The sequence below is a fragment of the Choloepus didactylus genome, chromosome 4, assembly GCF_015220235.1.
Source record: "Choloepus didactylus isolate mChoDid1 chromosome 4, mChoDid1.pri, whole genome shotgun sequence".
In the NCBI taxonomy this organism is placed as follows: domain Eukaryota; kingdom Metazoa; phylum Chordata; class Mammalia; order Pilosa; family Megalonychidae; genus Choloepus; species Choloepus didactylus.
In genome coordinates, this window is record NC_051310.1 from 36,952,738 (window position 1) to 36,970,703 (window position 17,966).

At 40.3% G+C, this 17,966-nt stretch overlaps 1 protein-coding gene and 1 pseudogene across 11 annotated transcripts in view; both read left to right on the plus strand.

Moving 5' to 3' along the window:
* The window catches only part of NUMB (NUMB endocytic adaptor protein), a 260,763-nt gene that overhangs the window by 173,331 nt on the left and 69,466 nt on the right, over positions 1-17,966 (plus strand). For all 11 annotated transcript variants that reach the window (XM_037832342.1, XM_037832343.1, XM_037832344.1 and 8 more), the window contains one exon: positions 17,061-17,201. In XM_037832342.1, coding sequence (XP_037688270.1) covers positions 17,076-17,201 — 126 coding nt within the window. In that variant the 5' untranslated portion in view covers positions 17,061-17,075. The remainder of the gene's footprint in view (positions 1-17,060; positions 17,202-17,966) is intronic.
* Positions 121-1,174, plus strand: LOC119532595 (annotated as a pseudogene).

Here is a 17,966-nt window from a genome sequence, read left to right on the forward strand (position 1 = left end):
AACTCCTCAGGAAACGCTTTGCTGGCTAGCGAAAGAAGTGAAGGTTCTCTCTCTCTTCCTTAAAAGTCTTCAACTGATTGGATTAAATCCAGCTGATTGAATTCTCTCATTGCAGAAGACATGCTCTTCATTGATCTGATCAGTTGGAGGTGCAGTCAATTGACTGATGATTTAATAAACCAGCCTTCTGGTTATTAACCAACCACAAATATCCTTGCAGTAACGCTTAGGACAGTGCTTGCTTGACCAGACACCTGGACACCATCACCTGGCCAAGTTGACACATAAACCTAACCATCACGCTTGTAGAATTAAACTCTCCTTTATTCCCTTCTTAAAGGCTTCTTCCTTGGAATTACTACAGTTCTCCATTCATAATGCTTCTGTGGATGAAAACTGCCAGAACATAACATTTAAGTAAGGCATCTCATAATATTGGGGAAGTGATGGATACTGAGCAAGGGTTGATAGTTTCTAATGTAAACAATTTTCTGATCTGCTCTGTATTTGAGATTGCTAGTGAATTAAACTGACTCCAGAAATTAGGCTCTGCAGGTCAGAGCAGAACCACTGATATTACAGGAGGAACATTTACTCTTTCCAACATAGAATCAATTGGTGGTACCTATGCCAAACCAGTGATGGTGCCACCTGAAGTAGCAGTTGGGGCTTTTGGATCAATTGAGGCCCTTCTTTATTTAACCAGAAAGGAGAAGTATATAAGGCACAGATAATGAATGTGAGCTGTTCAGCTGATCACAGAATTATTGATGGTGCTACAGTTCACACTTCTCTAATTTATGGAAATCCTACTTAGAAAACCCAGCTTTTATGCTACTAGATCTGAAGTGAAGATTGATGAGACATCCTTGAACTTTTTGGGCTTCCAAAGAATTCGTAAAGCCTATTTATGCCAGCCCGTGTTCTTCGTTACAATCCGTACTATGAATGATTTCTATTGTCTGATTGTTTAAGGCAAATACTTATCACTATTCTGTTAGACTTTTTCCTAAAAATGAGTAATGATGTAATAGTTTCCTTGGGCTGTTAGATTTTATAGGTCACTTTTTTTTTCTTTTTAATTTTTATTGGGATTGTTCAGATACCATACAATTATCCAAAGATCCAAAGTGTACACTCACTTGTCCCTGGTACCCTCATACAGCTGTGCATCCATCACCACACTTAATTTTTGTTCAATTTTTAGAACCTTTTCATTACTCCAGACAAGAAATAAAGTGAAAGATGAAAAAAAAAGAAAAGGAAACTCAAATCCTCCCATATCCCTAATCAACCCACCCCAATTGTTGACTCGTAGTCTTGGTATAGTACATTTGTTACTGTTTATGAAAGAACGTTGAAATACTACTAACTGTAGTATATAGTTTGCAATAGGTATATATTTCTTCCCTATATGCCCCTCTATTATTAACTTCTAATTGTATTGTCATACATTTGTTCTGGTTCATGGAAGAGATTTCTAATATTTGTACAGTTAATCATGGACATCGCCCACCATAGGATTCGGTTTTATACATTCCCATCTTGTGACCTCCAACTTTCCTTCTGGTGACATATATGACTCTGAGCTTCCCCTTTCCACCTCATTCACGCACCATTCGGCACTGTTAGTTATTCTAACATCTTGCTCCCGACACCTCTGTTTATTTCCAAACATTTAAGTTCATCCTAGTTGAACATTTTGCTCATACTAAGCAACTGCTTCCCATTCTTAAGACTTGTCCTGTATCTTGGTACCTTATATTTCATGTCTATGAGTTTACATATTATAATTAGTTCCTATCAGTGAGACCCTGCAATATTTGTCCTTGTGTGTCTGGCTCATTTCACTCAGTATATTGCCCTTGAGGTTTTGTCATCAACCCTTTTTTTTTTTTTTTAAGATGGTTTTGTTCACACACCATACATTCCATCCTAAGTAAACAATAGATGGTTCTCTGTATGGTCACATATTTACATGTTCACCACCTTCACCGCTATCTGTATAAGGGCATCTACATTTCTTCCACAAGGCAAGAGGGAGAGTCAAAGAAGGTAGAAAGGCAAAAGAAAGAGGAAAAAAAAATGACAGCTAGGAAGCAGCAAAAGGAAAAATAACCTTAAATCCAAGGAGAGTAAAGAGTCAGACAACACCACAATGTCAAGTGTCTAACATGCCTCCCCTATCCCCCACTCTTATCTGCATTTACCTTGGTATATCGCCTTTGTTACATTAAAGGAAGCATAATACAATGATTCTATTAGTTATGGTCTCTATTTTACGTTGATTGCATCCCTCCACCAATGCCTCTCCATTTTTAACACCTTGCAAGGTTGACATTTGCTTGTTCTCCCTCGTAAAAGAACATATTTATACATTTTATCACAATGGTTGAACACTCTAGATTTCACCAAGTTACACAGTCCCAGTCTTCATCTTTCCTCCTTTCTTCTGGCGTCTCACATGCTCCCAACCTTCCTCTCTCAACTGTATTCATAGTTCTTTGTTCAGTGTACTTAATTGCTGTGCTACCATCTCCCAAAATTGTGTTCTAAACCACGCACTCCTGTCTTCTATCACGCTGTAGTGCTCCCTTTAGTATTTCCTGTAGGGCAGGTGACTTGTTCACAAAGTCTCTCATTGTCTGTTTGTCAGAAAATATTTTGAGCTCTCCCTCATATTTGAAGGACAGCTTTGCTGGATATAGGATTCTTGGTTGGCGGTTTTTCTCTTTCAGTATCTTAAATATATCACACCACTTCCTTCTTGCCTCCATGGTTTCTGCTGAGAGATCCGCACATAGTCTTATTAAGCTTCCTTTGAATGTGATGGATTGCTTTTCTCTTGCTGCTTTCAGGATTCTTTCTTTGTCTTTGACATTTGATAATCCGATTATTAAGTGTCTTGGCGTAGGCCTATTCAGATCTATTCTGTTTGGAATATGCTGTACTCCTTGGATCTGTAATTTTATGTCTTTCATCAGAGATGGGAAATTTTCATTGATTATTTCTTCTATTATTGCTTCTGCCCCTTTTCTCTTCTCTTCTCCTTCTGGGACACCAATGATACATACATTGTTGTATTTTGTTTCATCCTTAAGTTCCCGGAGACATTGCTCATATTTTTTCATTCTTTTCTCCACCTGCTCCTTTGCATGTAGGCTTTCAGGTGTTTTGTTCTCCAGTTCCTGAGTGTTTGCTTCTGCCTCTTGAGATCTGCTGTTGTATGTTTCCATTGTGTCTTTTGTCTCTTGTGTTGTGCCTTTCATTTCCATAGGTTCTACTAGTTGTTTTTTTGAACTTTCGATTTCTGCCTTATGTATGCCCAGTGTTTTCCTTACAGCCTCTATCTCTTTTGTGAAATCTTCTCTAAACGTTTTGAATTGATTTAGCATTAGCTGTTTAAATTCCTGTATCTCAGTAGAAGTGTATGTTTGTCCCTTTGACTGGGTCATAACTTCATTTTTCGTAGTGTAGGTTGTAGTTTTCTGTTGTCTAGGCATCTGACCTCCCAGGCCACCCCAATCAGGTTTTCCCAGACAAGAACAGGCTCAGGTCACAGAAGGAGGAAATATTCAGTATCCGGTTTCCCTGATGGTTTTTCTTAGAGGGCTGACACACCTGTGCTTTTCTGCCTGGCAGGTGTACCTGTCCACCTGTCACCAGCTGGTGTACGAGGGTGTGGCCCATGGCTCTCCTCCCCCAGACTTTGGGGTCTGGTTCCGGTAAGGCAAGAAGTAGGGTTGGGCCCCCCTCTTTCCTCTTGGGAAACTATGCCCCCCACCCCCAGAGAGGTCATCTGCATATCAGTAAGTTCTTTGTTTTTCTGACTCTGCTGATCAAAGTCTTTTGATTTTAAAATGGCTGAGGCTTTCTTTACTGCAAAGCACTGCAGGCTGAAAACGGCTGAGGTTTTCTCCACAGAGAGAGAAAGGGACAGAAAGCTCCCAGATTCACCTGTCAGCCAGAGATAGCACCCGATCCTCTGGGCTCCCCGTCCTGAGACAGATGTGTCCCCGACTCTCCCAAGGTCAGTTGTCACCAAAAGCCTCTGTCTGCTTGTTGAGGATTCGCTGTCTGTGTTGAGCAGTTAACATTAAAACCCCAGTTGGAGCTGGGCTGAGAGAGTGCTGTTCTCTAGCACCATGTGGCTTCCGTGAGGGAGGGGCTCTCGGCTCTCCGTTCTGGGCTCTCAGCACGGGTCCACAGTTTCTACTTAGAGATTTTATGCTGTGATCTCGGGCATTCCTCCCAATTCAGGTTGGTGGATGATGAGTGGTCAGTCACGTTTGTCTCCCCACAGTTATTCCAGGTTATTTACTAGTTTTTTGGTCATTTATGAATTGTTCCGGGGGGAGACTAACAGTCTTCCACTCCTATCTATGCTGCCATCTTAGCTCTATAGGTCACTTTTTAATGTTTATAGGTGACTTTTTAATATGGTGCTGAGGTCTTTGAGTCAATAGATTGAAACTGGCAAGAATAACAAAGTTAATGTTACAAAAAGACAGGTAGCCATATTTTTTTTTTTAGGTGACTCTTAATGAAACTTTTAACTACTCTTAGTTTTGGGAAAAGGAATTTGTATACAAAAATATTTTCTGTTTCCCACAATAATGCAAATTGTTGTATAAAATATGTGCAGCTACCCTCTCTCTCTTTCTGGCTAAGCCAACTTGAAAGGTGAAATCACTGCCCTCCCCACTACGTGGGATCAGACACCCAGGGGAGTGAATCTCCCTGGCAACGTGGAATATGACTCCCGGGGAGAAATGTAGACCCGGCATCGTGGGACGGAGAACATCTTCTTGACCAAAAGGGGGATGTGAAAGGAAATGAAATAAGCTTCAGTGGCAGAGAGATTCCAAAAGGAGCCGAGAGGTCACTCTGGTGGGCACTCTTACGCACACTTTAGACAACCCTTTTTAGGTTCTAAAGAATTGGGGTAGCTGGTGGTGGATACCTGAAACTATCAAACTACAACCCAGAACCCATGAATCTCGAAGACAGTTGTATAAAAATGTAGCTTATGAGGGGTGACAATGGGATTGGGAAAGCCATAAGGACCACACTCCACTTTGTCTAGTTTATGGATGGATGAGTAGAAAAATAGGGGAAGGAAACAAACAGACAAAGGTACCCAGTGTTCTTTTTTACTTCAATTGCTCTTTTTCACTCTAATTATTATTCTTGTTATTTGTGTGTGTGTGTGCTAATGAAGGTGTCAGGGATTGATTTAGGTGATGAATGTACAACTATGTAATGGTACTGTAAACAATCGAAAGTACGATTTGTTTTGTATGACTGCGTGGTATGTGAATCTATCTCAATAAAATAAAGATTAAAAAAAAAAATGTGCAGCTATACTTTTAAGATATCCAGAAGTATATTCTTGCTCTGTAGAGATAATCATCTATAAATGTCTTATTTATACAAATTAATGTCTTTTAATAGGGAAAAGTATAAGTTAATCTCAAAAATGCCCCAGTATAGTTTTATAACCAGTAAGACCATTGAAGGTATTTGTTTAAAATGGTTAAACTTTCAGAATTTTGGTAATATTTTGGTGTTTTTTTGGGAAGAAACTTTATGTTCACAAATTTGCATTATGTAAGGAAGTATTAAATGTAGTAGCCTCTGGTGTTTTCTTACAACATGTAGTCTACTGCCTTGTTTTTTTTTTTTAAATAATACAATTTTATTGAGATTCACATACCATGCAGGCATACAAAGCATACAGTCGGTTCAAAGTACCATTGTATAGTTGTGCGTTTGCGGTCGGGGTTACTGCTTCTAGGGGGAGTGGCGGCCGGTAGCCGAGCCCTCAGCTCTCGGGGCTGCTTAAAGGGTACCGGCGGCGGGGGCTCTTTCCCGGAGGCGAGGGCGAGGCAGAGGACGTGGCCAAGGTCCTCGGCGAGAGGCGTGCAAGGTATGGAGGGCGGCGATAAGGACAAAAACCCTCTTCATCCAGTAGGAGTATGCGCCAAAGAGATTTATTCAGGGGTGATTACAGGTTATATAGGCTGGTAAGAGGGGCAGGGCTGGAAAGGAGGTGAAGCAGCCTTAAATGGCAATACTGAAGGGAGAGGGGCTAGGATTGGTTCTGAGAGGACGCAGGAGCCGTTGCAACGGGCGGGGGTTGTTCTGGCCACGGTGCATGCGCACTGGCGGTGGCAGGAGTGGCCTTGGCACAAGGGAGTATGTGGGTAAGATAAGGAAGTGGGGAAAGGGCAGTTGGGAGAAAGGCGGTTTCCTCCGGCAAGCCTCCCCTGCCAGTGGCATTTTGGGTGAGGAAAAGGGAGCTGCCCTGACCTCGCTCCTCAGGCTCGGGGGGGCTGCAGAGGGCACTCACGCCCGTACCTACTACCCTCCCCAGGGGGTGATATCAAGTCCCCTGGCCCAGGCCTGGTAAGTCGAGGCACAAGCTCAGCTACCCGCATGCGTTCATCATCTAAATTAATTTTTGAACATTTTCATTATCATACACAGAAAAGTAATAATAAAAATTAAAGTGAAAAAGAACGATTAAAGTAAAAAAGAACACTGGGTGTTTTTGTTTGTTTGTTTGTTTGTTTTGCCCCGATTTTTCTGCTCATCCATCCATATACTGGACAAAGGGGAGTGTGATCCACATGGCTTTCGCAATCACATTGTCACCCTTCATAAGCTACATTGTTATACAATCAACTTCAAGATTCAAGGGTTCTGGGTTGTAGTTTGATAGTTTCAGATACTTACTGCTAGCTATTCCAAGTCATTAGAACCTGAAAAGGCTTATCTGTATGTGCGTTAACAGTGCCCACCAGAGTGACCTCTCAGCTCCTTTTGGAATCTCTCAGCCACTGAAACTTATTTCATATTTCCTTTCACATCCCCCTTTTGGTCAAGAAGATGTTCTCCATCCCACAATGCTGGGTCTACATTCCTCCCCGGGAGTCATATTCCACCTTGCCAGGGGGATTTACACCCCTGGGTGTCGGATCCCATGTAGGAGGGAGGGCAGTGATTTCACCTGCCAAGTTAGCTTAGTGAGAGAGAGAGAGAGGGCCACATCTGAGCAACAAAGAGGCATTCAGGAGGAGACTCTTAGGCACGATTATAAGCAGGCCTAGCCTCCCCTTCGCAGTAACAGTCTTCCCAAGGACAAGTCTGGTGATTGACGGCTCAGCCCATCAAACCATTAGTCCCCAATGTCTGTGAGCACATCAGCAACCATTGAGGTGGGGAAGCTCAACACCCCTGCATTCTCCCCCAGCAATGTTCACATTACTGGTAGCATATAGTATTTCTCTTTTTGTGCCTGGCTTATTTCGCTCAGCGTTATGTCTTCAGGGTTCATCCAAGTTGTCATATGTTTCATGACATCGTTCCTTCTTACTGCTGCGTAGTATTCTATTGTGTTTATATACCACATTTTATTTATCCACTCATTTGTTGAAGGACATTTGGGTTGTTTCCATCTCTTGCCAATTGTGAATAATGCTGCTATGAACATTGGCGCACAGATACCTGTTCGCATCACTACTTTCAGATCTTCTGGGTATGTACCAAGAAGTGCAATTGCTGGATCGAAGGGTAACTCTGTATCTAGTTTTCTAAGGAAATGCCAGACTGTCTTCCACACAGTCCCACCAACAAATGAATAAGAATTCCAATTTCTCCACATCCTCTCCAATATTTGTAGTTTCCTGTTTGTTTAATGGCAGCCATTCTAATGGGTGTGAGATGGTATCTCGTTGTGGTCTTAATTTGCATCTCTCTAATAGCTAGTGAGGCTGAACATTTTTTCATGTGTTTCTTGGCCTTTTGTGTTTCCCCTTCAAAGAACTGTTTCTTCATATCTTTTGCCCATTTTATAATTGGGCTCTCTGTACTATTGTCATTGAGTTGTAGGATTTCTTTATATATGCAAGATATCGGTCTTTCGTCAGATACATGGTTTCCAAAAATTTTTTTCCATTGAGTTGGCTGGCTCTTCACCTTTTTGACAAACTCCTGTGAGGTACAGAAACTTCTAAGCTTGAGGAGTTCCCATTTGTCTATTTTTTCCTTTGTTGCTTGTGCTTTGGGTGTAAGGTCTAGGAAGTGACCTCCTAATACAACGTCTTAAAGATGTCTCCCTACATTATCTTCTAGGAGTTTTATGGTACTGTCTTTTATATTGAGGTCTTTGATCCACTTTGAGTTAATTTTTGTGTAGGGTGTGAGGTCGGGGTCCTCTCTCATTCTTTTGGATATAGATGTCCAACTCTCCCAGCCCCATTTGTTGAAAAGACCGTTATGTCCCATTTCAGTGGCTTTAGGGGCATTACCAAAGATCAGTCGGCCGTAGGTCTGGGGGTCTATCTCTGAATTCTTAATTCGATTCCATTGATCACTATATCTATCTGTGTGCCAGTACCATGATGTTTTGACTACTGTGGCTTTATAATAAGCTTCAAAGTCAGGGAGTGTAAGTCCTCCTACTTCATTTTTCTTTTTTAGAATGTTTTTAGCAATTAAAGGCATCTTCCGTTTCCAGATAAATTTGATAACTAGCTTTTCCAAGTCTGCAAAGTAGGTTGTTGGAATTTTGATTGGGATTGCATTGAATCTGTAGATGAGTTTGGGTAGAATTGACATCTTAATGACATTTAGCCTTCCTGTCCATGAACATGGAATATTTTTCCATCTTTTAAGGTCCCCTTCTATTTCTTTTAGTAGAGTTATGTAGCTTTCTTTGTATAGGTCTTTTACATCTTTGGTTAAGTTTATTCCTAGGTGCTTGATTTTTTTAGTTGCTATTGAAAATGGTATTTTTTTGTTGAGTGTCTCTTCATTTTGTTCATTTCTAGCATATAGAAACATTACTGACTTATGTGCATTAACCTTGTATCCCGCTACTTTGCTAAATTTGTTTATTAGCTCTAGTAGCTGTATCGTCGATTTCTCAGGGTTTTCTAGATATAAGATCATATCATCTGCAAACAATGACAGTTTTACTTCTTCTTTTCCAATTGGGATGCCTTTTATTTCTTTGTCTTGCCGGATTGCCCTGGCTAGCACTTCCAGCACAATGTTGAATAACAGTGGTGATAGCGGGCATCCTTGTCTTGTTCCTGATCTTAGAGGGAAGGCTTTCAGTCTCTCACCATTGAGTACTATGCTGGCTGTAGGTTTTTCATATATGCTCTTTATCATATTGAGGAAGTTTCCTTCAATTCCTACCTTTTGAAGTGTTTTTATCAAGAAGGGATGTTGGATTTTGTCAAATGCTTTTTCAGCATCTATTGAGATGATCAATTGATTTTTCCCTTTCGAATTGTTGATGTGTTGTAATACATTGATTGATTTTCTTATGTTGAACCATCCTTGCATGCCTGGAATGAACCCCACTGGGTCATGGTGTATGATTTTTTTAATGTGTCTTTGGATTCGATTGGCAAGTATTTTGTTGAGGATTTTTGCATCTATATTCATTAGGGAGATTGGCCGGTAGTTTTCCTTTTTTATAGCATCTTTGCCTGGTTTTGGTGTTAGATTGATGTTAGCTTCATAAAATGAGTTAGATAGTATTCTATTTTCTTCAATGTTTTGAAAGAATTTAAGTAAGATTGGTGTCAGTTCTTTCTGGAAAGTTTGGTAGAGTTCCCCTGTGAAGCCATCTGGCCCTGGGCATTTATTTGTGGGAAGATTTTTGATGACTGATTGGATCTCTTTGCTTGTGATGGGTTGGTTGAGGTCTTCTATTTCTTCTGTGGCCAGTCTAGGTTGTTCATATGTTTCCAGGAAATTGTCGATTTCCACTACATTATCCAGTTTGTTGACATACAGTTGTTCATAGTACCCTGTTATAATGTTTTTAATTTCTTCAGGATCTGCAGTTATGTCACCTTTTTCATTCATTGTTTTGTTTATATGGGTCTTCTCTCTTTTTGATTTTGTCAGTCTAGCAAGGGGCTTGTCAGTCTTGTTGATCTTCTCAAAGAACCAATTTTTGGTGATATTTATCCTCTGTATTGTTTTTTTGTTCTCTATGTCATTTATTTCTGCTTTAATCCTTGTGATTTCTTTTCTTCTACTTGGTTTAGGATTGGTTTGCTGTTCATTTTCTAGCTTCTTCAGTTGATCCATTAATTCTTTGATTTTAGCTCTTTCTTCCTGTTTAATATATGCGTTTAGTGCTATAAATTTCCCCGTTAGCACTGCTTTTGCTGCATCACATAGGTTTTGGTATGTTGTGTTCTCATTTTCATTCGTCTCTATATATTTAGCAATTTCTCTTGCTGTTTCTTCTTTAACCCACTGATTGTTTAGGAGTGTGTTGTTTATCCTCCAGGTATTTGTGAATTTTCTAAGTCTCTGATGGTTATTGACTTCTAATTGTTATTGCATTCTGGTCAGAGAATGTGCTTTGAATAATTTCAGTCTTTTTAAATTTATTGAGGCTTGTTTTATGTCCCAGCATATGATCTATCCTGGAGAAAGTTCCGTAAGCACTAGAGAAGTATATGTATCCTGGTGATTTGGGATGTAATGTTATGTCTGTTAAATCTAATTCATTTATCAGATTGTTTAGGTTTTCAGTTTCCTTATTGGTCTTCTGTCTGGTTGATCTATCTATAGAAGAGAGTGATATGTTGAAGTCTCCCACAATTATTGTGGAAACATCAATTGCTTCCTTTAGTTTTGCCAGTGTTTCTTTCATGTATTTTGTGGCACCTTGATTGGGTGCATAAACATTTATGATTGTTATTTCTTCTTGTTGAATTGCCCCTTTTATTAGTATGTAGTGGCCTTCTTTGTCTCTCAAAACATCCCTGCATTTAAAGTCTATTTTATCTGAGATTAATATTGCTACACCTGCTTTCTTTTGGCTGTAGCTTGCATGAAATATTTTTTTCCATCCTTTCACTTTCAATTTCTTTGTGTCCCTGTGTCTAAGATGAGTCTCTTGTATGCAACATAGTGGTGGTTCATTTTTTTTAATCCATTCTGCGAATCTATATCTTTTAATTGGGGAGTTTAATCCATTTACATTCAATGTTATAACCGTGAAGGCATTTCTTGAATCAGCCATCTTATCCTTTGGTTTATGTTTGTCATATATATTTTCCCCTCTCTCTATTAATATCCTTTAATGTACCCATACCGAATCTCTTTAGTACTGAACCTTTCTCCAAGTCTCTCTCTCCTTTCTTTGTTTCTCTGTCTGTAGGGCAGGTCTCTTGTTAGCAAATTCTCTCAGCATTTGTTTGTGAAAAATTTAAGCTCTCCCTCAAATTTGAAGGAGAGCTTTGCTGGATAAAGTATTCTTGGTTGGAAATTTTTCTCACTCAGAATTTTACATATATCGTGCCACTGCCTTCTCGCCTCCATGGTGGCTGCTGAGTAGTCACTACTTAGTCTTACGCTGTTTCCTTTGTATGTGGTGAATTGCTTTTCTCTTGCTGCTTTCAGAACTTGCTCCTTCTCTTCCGTGTTTGACAGTGTGATCAGAATATGTCTCGGAGTGGGTTTGTTTGGATTTATTCTTTTTGGAGTTCACTGGGCATTTATGATTTGTGTATTTATGTTGTTTAGAAGATTTGGGAAGTTTTCCCCAACAATTTCTTTGAATAATCTTCCTAGACCTTTACCCTTTTCTTCCCCTTCTGGAACACCAATGAGTCTTATATTTGGACGTTTCATATCATCTATCATATCCCTGAGGTCCATTTCAATTTTTTCGATTTTTTTCCCCATTCGTTCTTTTATGCTTTCATTTTCCATTCTGTCATCTTCGAGGTCACTGATTCGTTGTTCAACTTCCTCTAGTCTCGTACTATGAGTATCCAGAATCTTTAATTTGGTCTACAGTTTCTTTAATTTCCATAAGATCATCTGTTTTTTTATTTAGTCTTGCAGTGTCTTCTTTATTCTCTTCTAGGGTCTTCTTGATATCCTTTGTATCCCATACTGTAGTCTCATTGTTCATCTTTAGTTCTTTGATTAGTTGCTCTAGGTACTGTGTCTCTTCTGATGTTTTGATTTGGGTGCTTGGGCTTGGGTTATCCATATCGTCTGAGTTTTTCAGATGCTTTATAATTTTCTGTTGTGTTTGGCCTCTTGGCATTTGCTTAACTTGATAGGGTTCTTTTAGGGTTTGTAGACCAATTGAAGTCCTTATCTCTAGTTTATCAGATCTGCTGCTTCGTCGAGTACACTTTCTCTAACTACCCAGCAGGTGGCGTCCACGAGTCACCTGTTTTCCACAAGCCAGCTCTCCCCTGCTTTGCCTTTGTGGTGAGTGGGGGAGTGAGTCTTGTGGGGTCCAATTGGTGTACCAAGCTTGCGTGTTTAGTTGGTGTTGCCCGCCCTGTCTATGGGGCGTGTGTCTGGGCGGTCAGGGAGGGGGGTGTGGCTCTAACCATCAAATCTCCCTGGTGTTCCTGGAGTTTTAAAGCTGCTGCAATAGTGTAATCCTTCAGTTCAGTCCTGCTACAGTTTGTCTCTGCCACTGACCCACAAGTCCTTGGTATTGGCATATGGCTCCTGAGACTTGCGAGTGGGTCCCTCTTCCAGGCCGTGCACCCCCTGGTTCCCTGTTGAGGGATGAGTGTGCTATGTCACAGGTGAGTGCCGTCCCCCCAGGGCGGTTCTGGGCTGCTGGGCTGTGTAAGGAGGCTCCCAGTCTGCTGAAATGATGGCTGAATGGGGCTTTGTTGATTCACACTGCTCCATCTTCCCAGCTCTGGGACAACCAGCTGAGGGTGCAGGGAAGACTAATGTCCATGCCCAGGTTTGTGGTGTGTGCGTGTTATTTGAAGCACTTCCCGTCACACTGGATTGTCTGGGGCAACTCTGGGCTATGGGGCTGGCAATGGGCAGGAGTGTTTCCTGTCCACCAGGATGATGGCTGTGAGCAGACACACCCCTTTTCTTGGGAAGTTGTGGTGTTTAGTGAATTATCTCAGCCACTGGATTATTGCCTTTTGTCTCAGAGCTCTCTCAGTTCTGCTCTTGTCTTGACCTGCCCAAATTGCAAGTCTTTGTGGGTTTCTGTATTGGGCTTCTTAGAGTAATTGTTTTAGAAAAAGAAAAAAAAAAGAAAAGATTAAAAAAAAAGGGCCCTCCTCAGAGATCTAATGGGTTATTGAAATTCTAAGAGACAAAGCAATTAGGGCCATCAAGGAAAGATCCAGGGGGCAGAGAGATCAGTTTTTCTTCGGGATTTGCATATGAGCCTTAGGGCCTGAGCTCTGCCTTTCCCCTTTCTGTGTTCACCAGAACTCCGAAAATCCTCTGCTTTTATTTTGGAGTTTTTCTTGCTGTTTTTTGTTATGCCTGTCTCCTCTCTGCTGGGCTGGCTGCTCTCAGATTCTCTGGTGTCTGGTCTCAGTCTATCTATGGTTGGAGTTTGGATCAGTAGAATGAGTTTCCGATAAGAGCTGCCACTGCAGTCCTCCCTTTTCCTTCCCAGCGCTGACGGCCCCTCCTCCCACGGGACTGAGCCTGGCAGGGAGGGGCGCGGGTCCCCTGGCCGCAGAAACTTACAGATTTCGCTGATCTCAGCAGTTCGACGTGTTCATGAGTGTTGTATGAAGTATGCCCAAAGTTAGATTGCTCTGTGGCATCCAGTCCACGCAGTTCCTGGCTTTCTACCTACTTTCCTGGAGGAGTAACTAAAACATACAGCTCACCAATCTGCCATCTTGCCCCCTGGATGTTTTATATCATCTATCATATCCCTGAGGTCCATTTCAATTTTTTAGATTTTTTTCCCCATTCGTTCTTTTGTTCTTTCATTTTCCATTTTGTTGTCCTCAAGGTCACTGATTCGTTGTTCGGCTTCCTCTAGTCTTGTACTATGAGTATCCAGAATCTTAATTTGGTCAACAGTTTCTTTTATTTCCATAAGATCGTCTATTTTTTTTTTTTTATTTACTCTTGCAATTTCTTCTTTATGCTCTTCTAGGGTCTTCTTCATGTGCTTTATATCCTGTGCCATGCTCTCATTGTTTGTCTTTAGTTCTTTGATTAATTGCTCCAAATACTGTGTCTCCTCTGATTTTTTTATTTGGGTGTTTGGGTTTGGGTTTTCCGTATCATCTGGTTTTTTCATATGTTGTAAAATTTTCTGTTGTTTTTTGCCTCTTGGCATTTGCTTAACTTGATAGGGTTCTTTTTGGATATGTAGGCTAATTCAAAGACTTATCTCTGATTTGTTAGATCTACAGCTTGGTGGCGTACACTTTCTCTAACTAACCAGCAGGTGGCGTCCACAAGCCACATATTCCCCTCAAGCCAGTTCTCCCCAACTTTGTCTTTGTGGTGTGTGGGGGTCTGATGCTTGTGGGGGTCCAGTTGGTGCACCAAGTTTGCCTGTGTAGTTGGTGCCGTCCTCCCTGAATGTGGGGCGTGTGTCTGAGCAGTTAAGGAGGGAGGGCGGCTTTAGTAATCAAATCTCCCAGGGCTTCCTGGAGATTTAAGGCTGTTCCAAGAGTCTAAACCTTCAGTTCAGTCTCGCCACAGATTGTCTCTGCCACTGACCCACAAGTCCTTGGTATTTGCATATGGTTCCTGGGATTTCCAAGTGAGTCCCTCTTCCAAGCCGTGCCTTCCCAGGGCCTCTGCTGGGGGAAGGCTATGCTATGTCACAAGTGTGCACCATCTGTAAGGGAAATTCTGGGCCACCAGGCTGTGTAGGGGCGTTCCCAGCCTTCTGTAAGGATGGCTGTATGGGGCGTGTTAATTTCCGCCTTTTCGCACAGCTCCGCCTTCCCAGCTCTGGGACAATTAGCTGTGGGTGCATGAAAGGCTATTGTCCACACCCAGTATTGTGGCCGTGCACGTGTTGCTGGAAACACTTCCCATTGCACTGGGTTTTTTGGTGTGGCTCTTGACTGTGGCCGCCGAGAAGATGGCTCTAAGGGGCGTGGTTTTCTTTCTTTTGGCTAACCTCTGCCTTCCTTGCTCAGAGACAGTTAGCAATGGGTGTGCAATATCTGTCCACGCCAGATATTGAAGTGTACCCATAGGTTGTGGAGACACCGTTCCTGCTGCACTTCCCTGTGTAGTTCCAGCTGCCGTATCCGCAGCTGCTTTGGGGTTTTTAAAAAAGAACTAGTCTGACTCCAAATGCCAACCCACGGTTTCCCTACACCGCGGTGTGGCTGCGGATATTCAGCAGGCTTACTCAGTCGTCTCAGAATGCAGACTCCTGGTTTCACCAAGTGCATGGTCCCTGTGGATTTAGCAGACCTTGTCCAGCTGGTGCATCGCTGGAACTGGTGTTCTGGGTCACTTTCTGGCTTTGATTTAGTATTTTTCATGAGGTATTTCTTTTTTTCCTTGTCTCTCTCCTAACCTCCATCTTCCAGAAGTCAGTCTACTGCCTTTTAACTTTCTTAGCCTTCAGCTAAAAAACAGGATGGGACAGGAAATTGAGGTCTATTTCACTCTCCATATCCTGAGTAGGAAAATGAATAAGAGGAAGAAGAGTTTAATATGTATTTATGGGCAGGAAAAATAAAATAATAAATGTAAAACAGAAATGAAGATATCATAATGATCATTTTATTAGAGCCTTACTTCAGTCAGAAACAGAATCAAAATGATTATCCAACACTTTGATTTGCATTTAGGAATCCAAGTTCTTTCTAATACTTGTCCAACTGAATATTGTATGCCATATTTAGTTGTTCAAGTAAAATTTTGTGACAGGAAATAGGTAGTTTTAATGTCTATTTGATTTATTTTAAAACAGAAATAATTTTTAAACCAGAAAATAATAAATCAGATAAGTGCTATGATTTTTTTTCATCAGATAGAGTGATAAAGAAAATAAAATTTCATTTATAATTTCACCACTATTTACATGTTCATCCATGTATCATGTATACATAATTATGCTTTTTATAAAAATGAGATCATAGTATATCTACTATTTTAAAATTTGGTTTTTTAAATTTAGCTTATTATGGAAACTTTATGTCAATGAACAATTCCACACTATCATAAAAACAATAAAAGATGTTGACTTGTCTGTGTAAATTAGCTAATTTGCTAATAGTTCTGCTGTGGCATTATGTATTTTAAAATACAAAATGCCTTTCCTCAGAATGCAAACTTTGATTTTCAGGTCTTTCTTTGGTGTCATATGGGGATTAATGTCCAGTCCCTTGCTATTTAACACACTGACAGAGAGGATGTTTCCTTTTTACAGTTTTTCTCCAGTGAAGATATCTTTTAGGCTGGTTGAGGTTAAATCCTTCAGTGAAAGCATGGGCCATGCTCCTTAACAGAAAACGGGAGGTGTTAGTTCTTCCTTTTCTGTAGTTTTGTGATTTCTGCTGCACCTTTGAAAGCATTAGAGTGTCCCTTCCAGTAACAAAACAAAGAACTGACTATAGTTTAACAGTGTTTTAATTTACAGAGTTAGTGTTGAAACTTAGACTTTTGTCATTGAAAACTGATTACTGTAATGATTATAGAAAGGACATTCTGATGCCATACTGCTAGCAAATCAGCTAACCCTCATAGAACTTTTTCTTCAGGTATGATTAAAGGAAATCTTATTTTATTCCTTTTTGTAAAGCATCTCATAAAAAGGTGACTGTAGTTTCTGTTTTGCTTTGTGCCTCTTAATAAGATCTCCAAAAAGATCTCCAAATTCCCGTGTTTCAGGATGATTTTTTCCTACTAAATATAAAAGTTTTCAGAATTCATTGTCTATAATTTGGCCTACATGTACAAATTTACATTTTTAGGAGTTGGAATAGGTTTGACGGGGAGATCAGTGGAAAGAATTTCTCTGATTTATTACAGTTAGAATGCCAGAAAAACATTTCTTCAAATCCTATTAGAGGTTATTATTGTTTTTGCCAGGACAAGTATTGTAGTTATCTTTTCAAAAAGTACAGTGATTTGTTTTCTTGAGAGTAGTGTCATCCTAAGAGGAAGTGTACTAATTGCTCACTTTTCCCTAAGCCAAGCCTTTAATTTGGGACGTTAGGTTTTTATTAGTACAGTAATCTGAGGTTTGAACATGTAAGAAGGAAGTAATTTCTTTTTCATATTTGATTTTTCTCTCTCTGCAGGTTGTAAAAATTAAAATGAACAAACTACGGCAAAGTTTTAGGAGAAAGAAAGATGTTTATGTTCCAGAGGCCAGTCGTCCACATCAGTGGCAGACAGATGAAGAAGGGGTGCGTACTGGAAAATGTAGCTTCCCAGTTAAGGTAAGAGCTGATGTTTCTATAATTCTTTATTTGGAAATGAACTGACAGTCCATTCTATGTAAACTCCCATTAATTAGGACAGTAAAAAGAGAAACCTCCAAAAACTAATACCCTCATATTCTGCTTTAGTGATAGAAATGAATGAGAAGAAAACTGGTGAGTTTCTTCTTTATGTTTAAATAATTTTTAGTATATATTCTGGAGTCGGTACAACTGAGATCACTTATGAAAGAAAACTAATCCTGAATAACCCAAAGATCCTGAATTATCAGAAACCCAATGATGTTCAGTGTGATATGCTTACTTAAAGAGGCAAAGCAAGTAGGAGTGGGACGCTGCCCTCTTAGACACAGGTTTGGTGTGTTGTTGAAAAATCTTAAATTAGAAGAATTAAATACAAGGGGATTTTCTCCTTAATTTTGTTACTTTTCATGGTATAGAGGTCAGTTGAACTGTTGCTGTCACTGGTTAGATCAGGAGATGGAAGCACAAAGAGATTAAGAACATAGCGAAGACCTAGACAAGGGAGTGCATTCCCAGGTGCTTTTCCTCACTACTACTGGGAGACATGGAGAAGAAGGGTCATCTTTAATGACATGGAAGAAATGTACATGGTATACTGTTTAGTGAAAAAAAAAATGTACAATTATCTAAGTAGTGTGTCAGCTGTATTAACAATGAGGAGGAAAGTAGAAGTAACTAGACCAGAGTGTTAGTATCTTGAAGAAAAAATTTTAATTCAATATAAAATGTTAAATTTTTCCC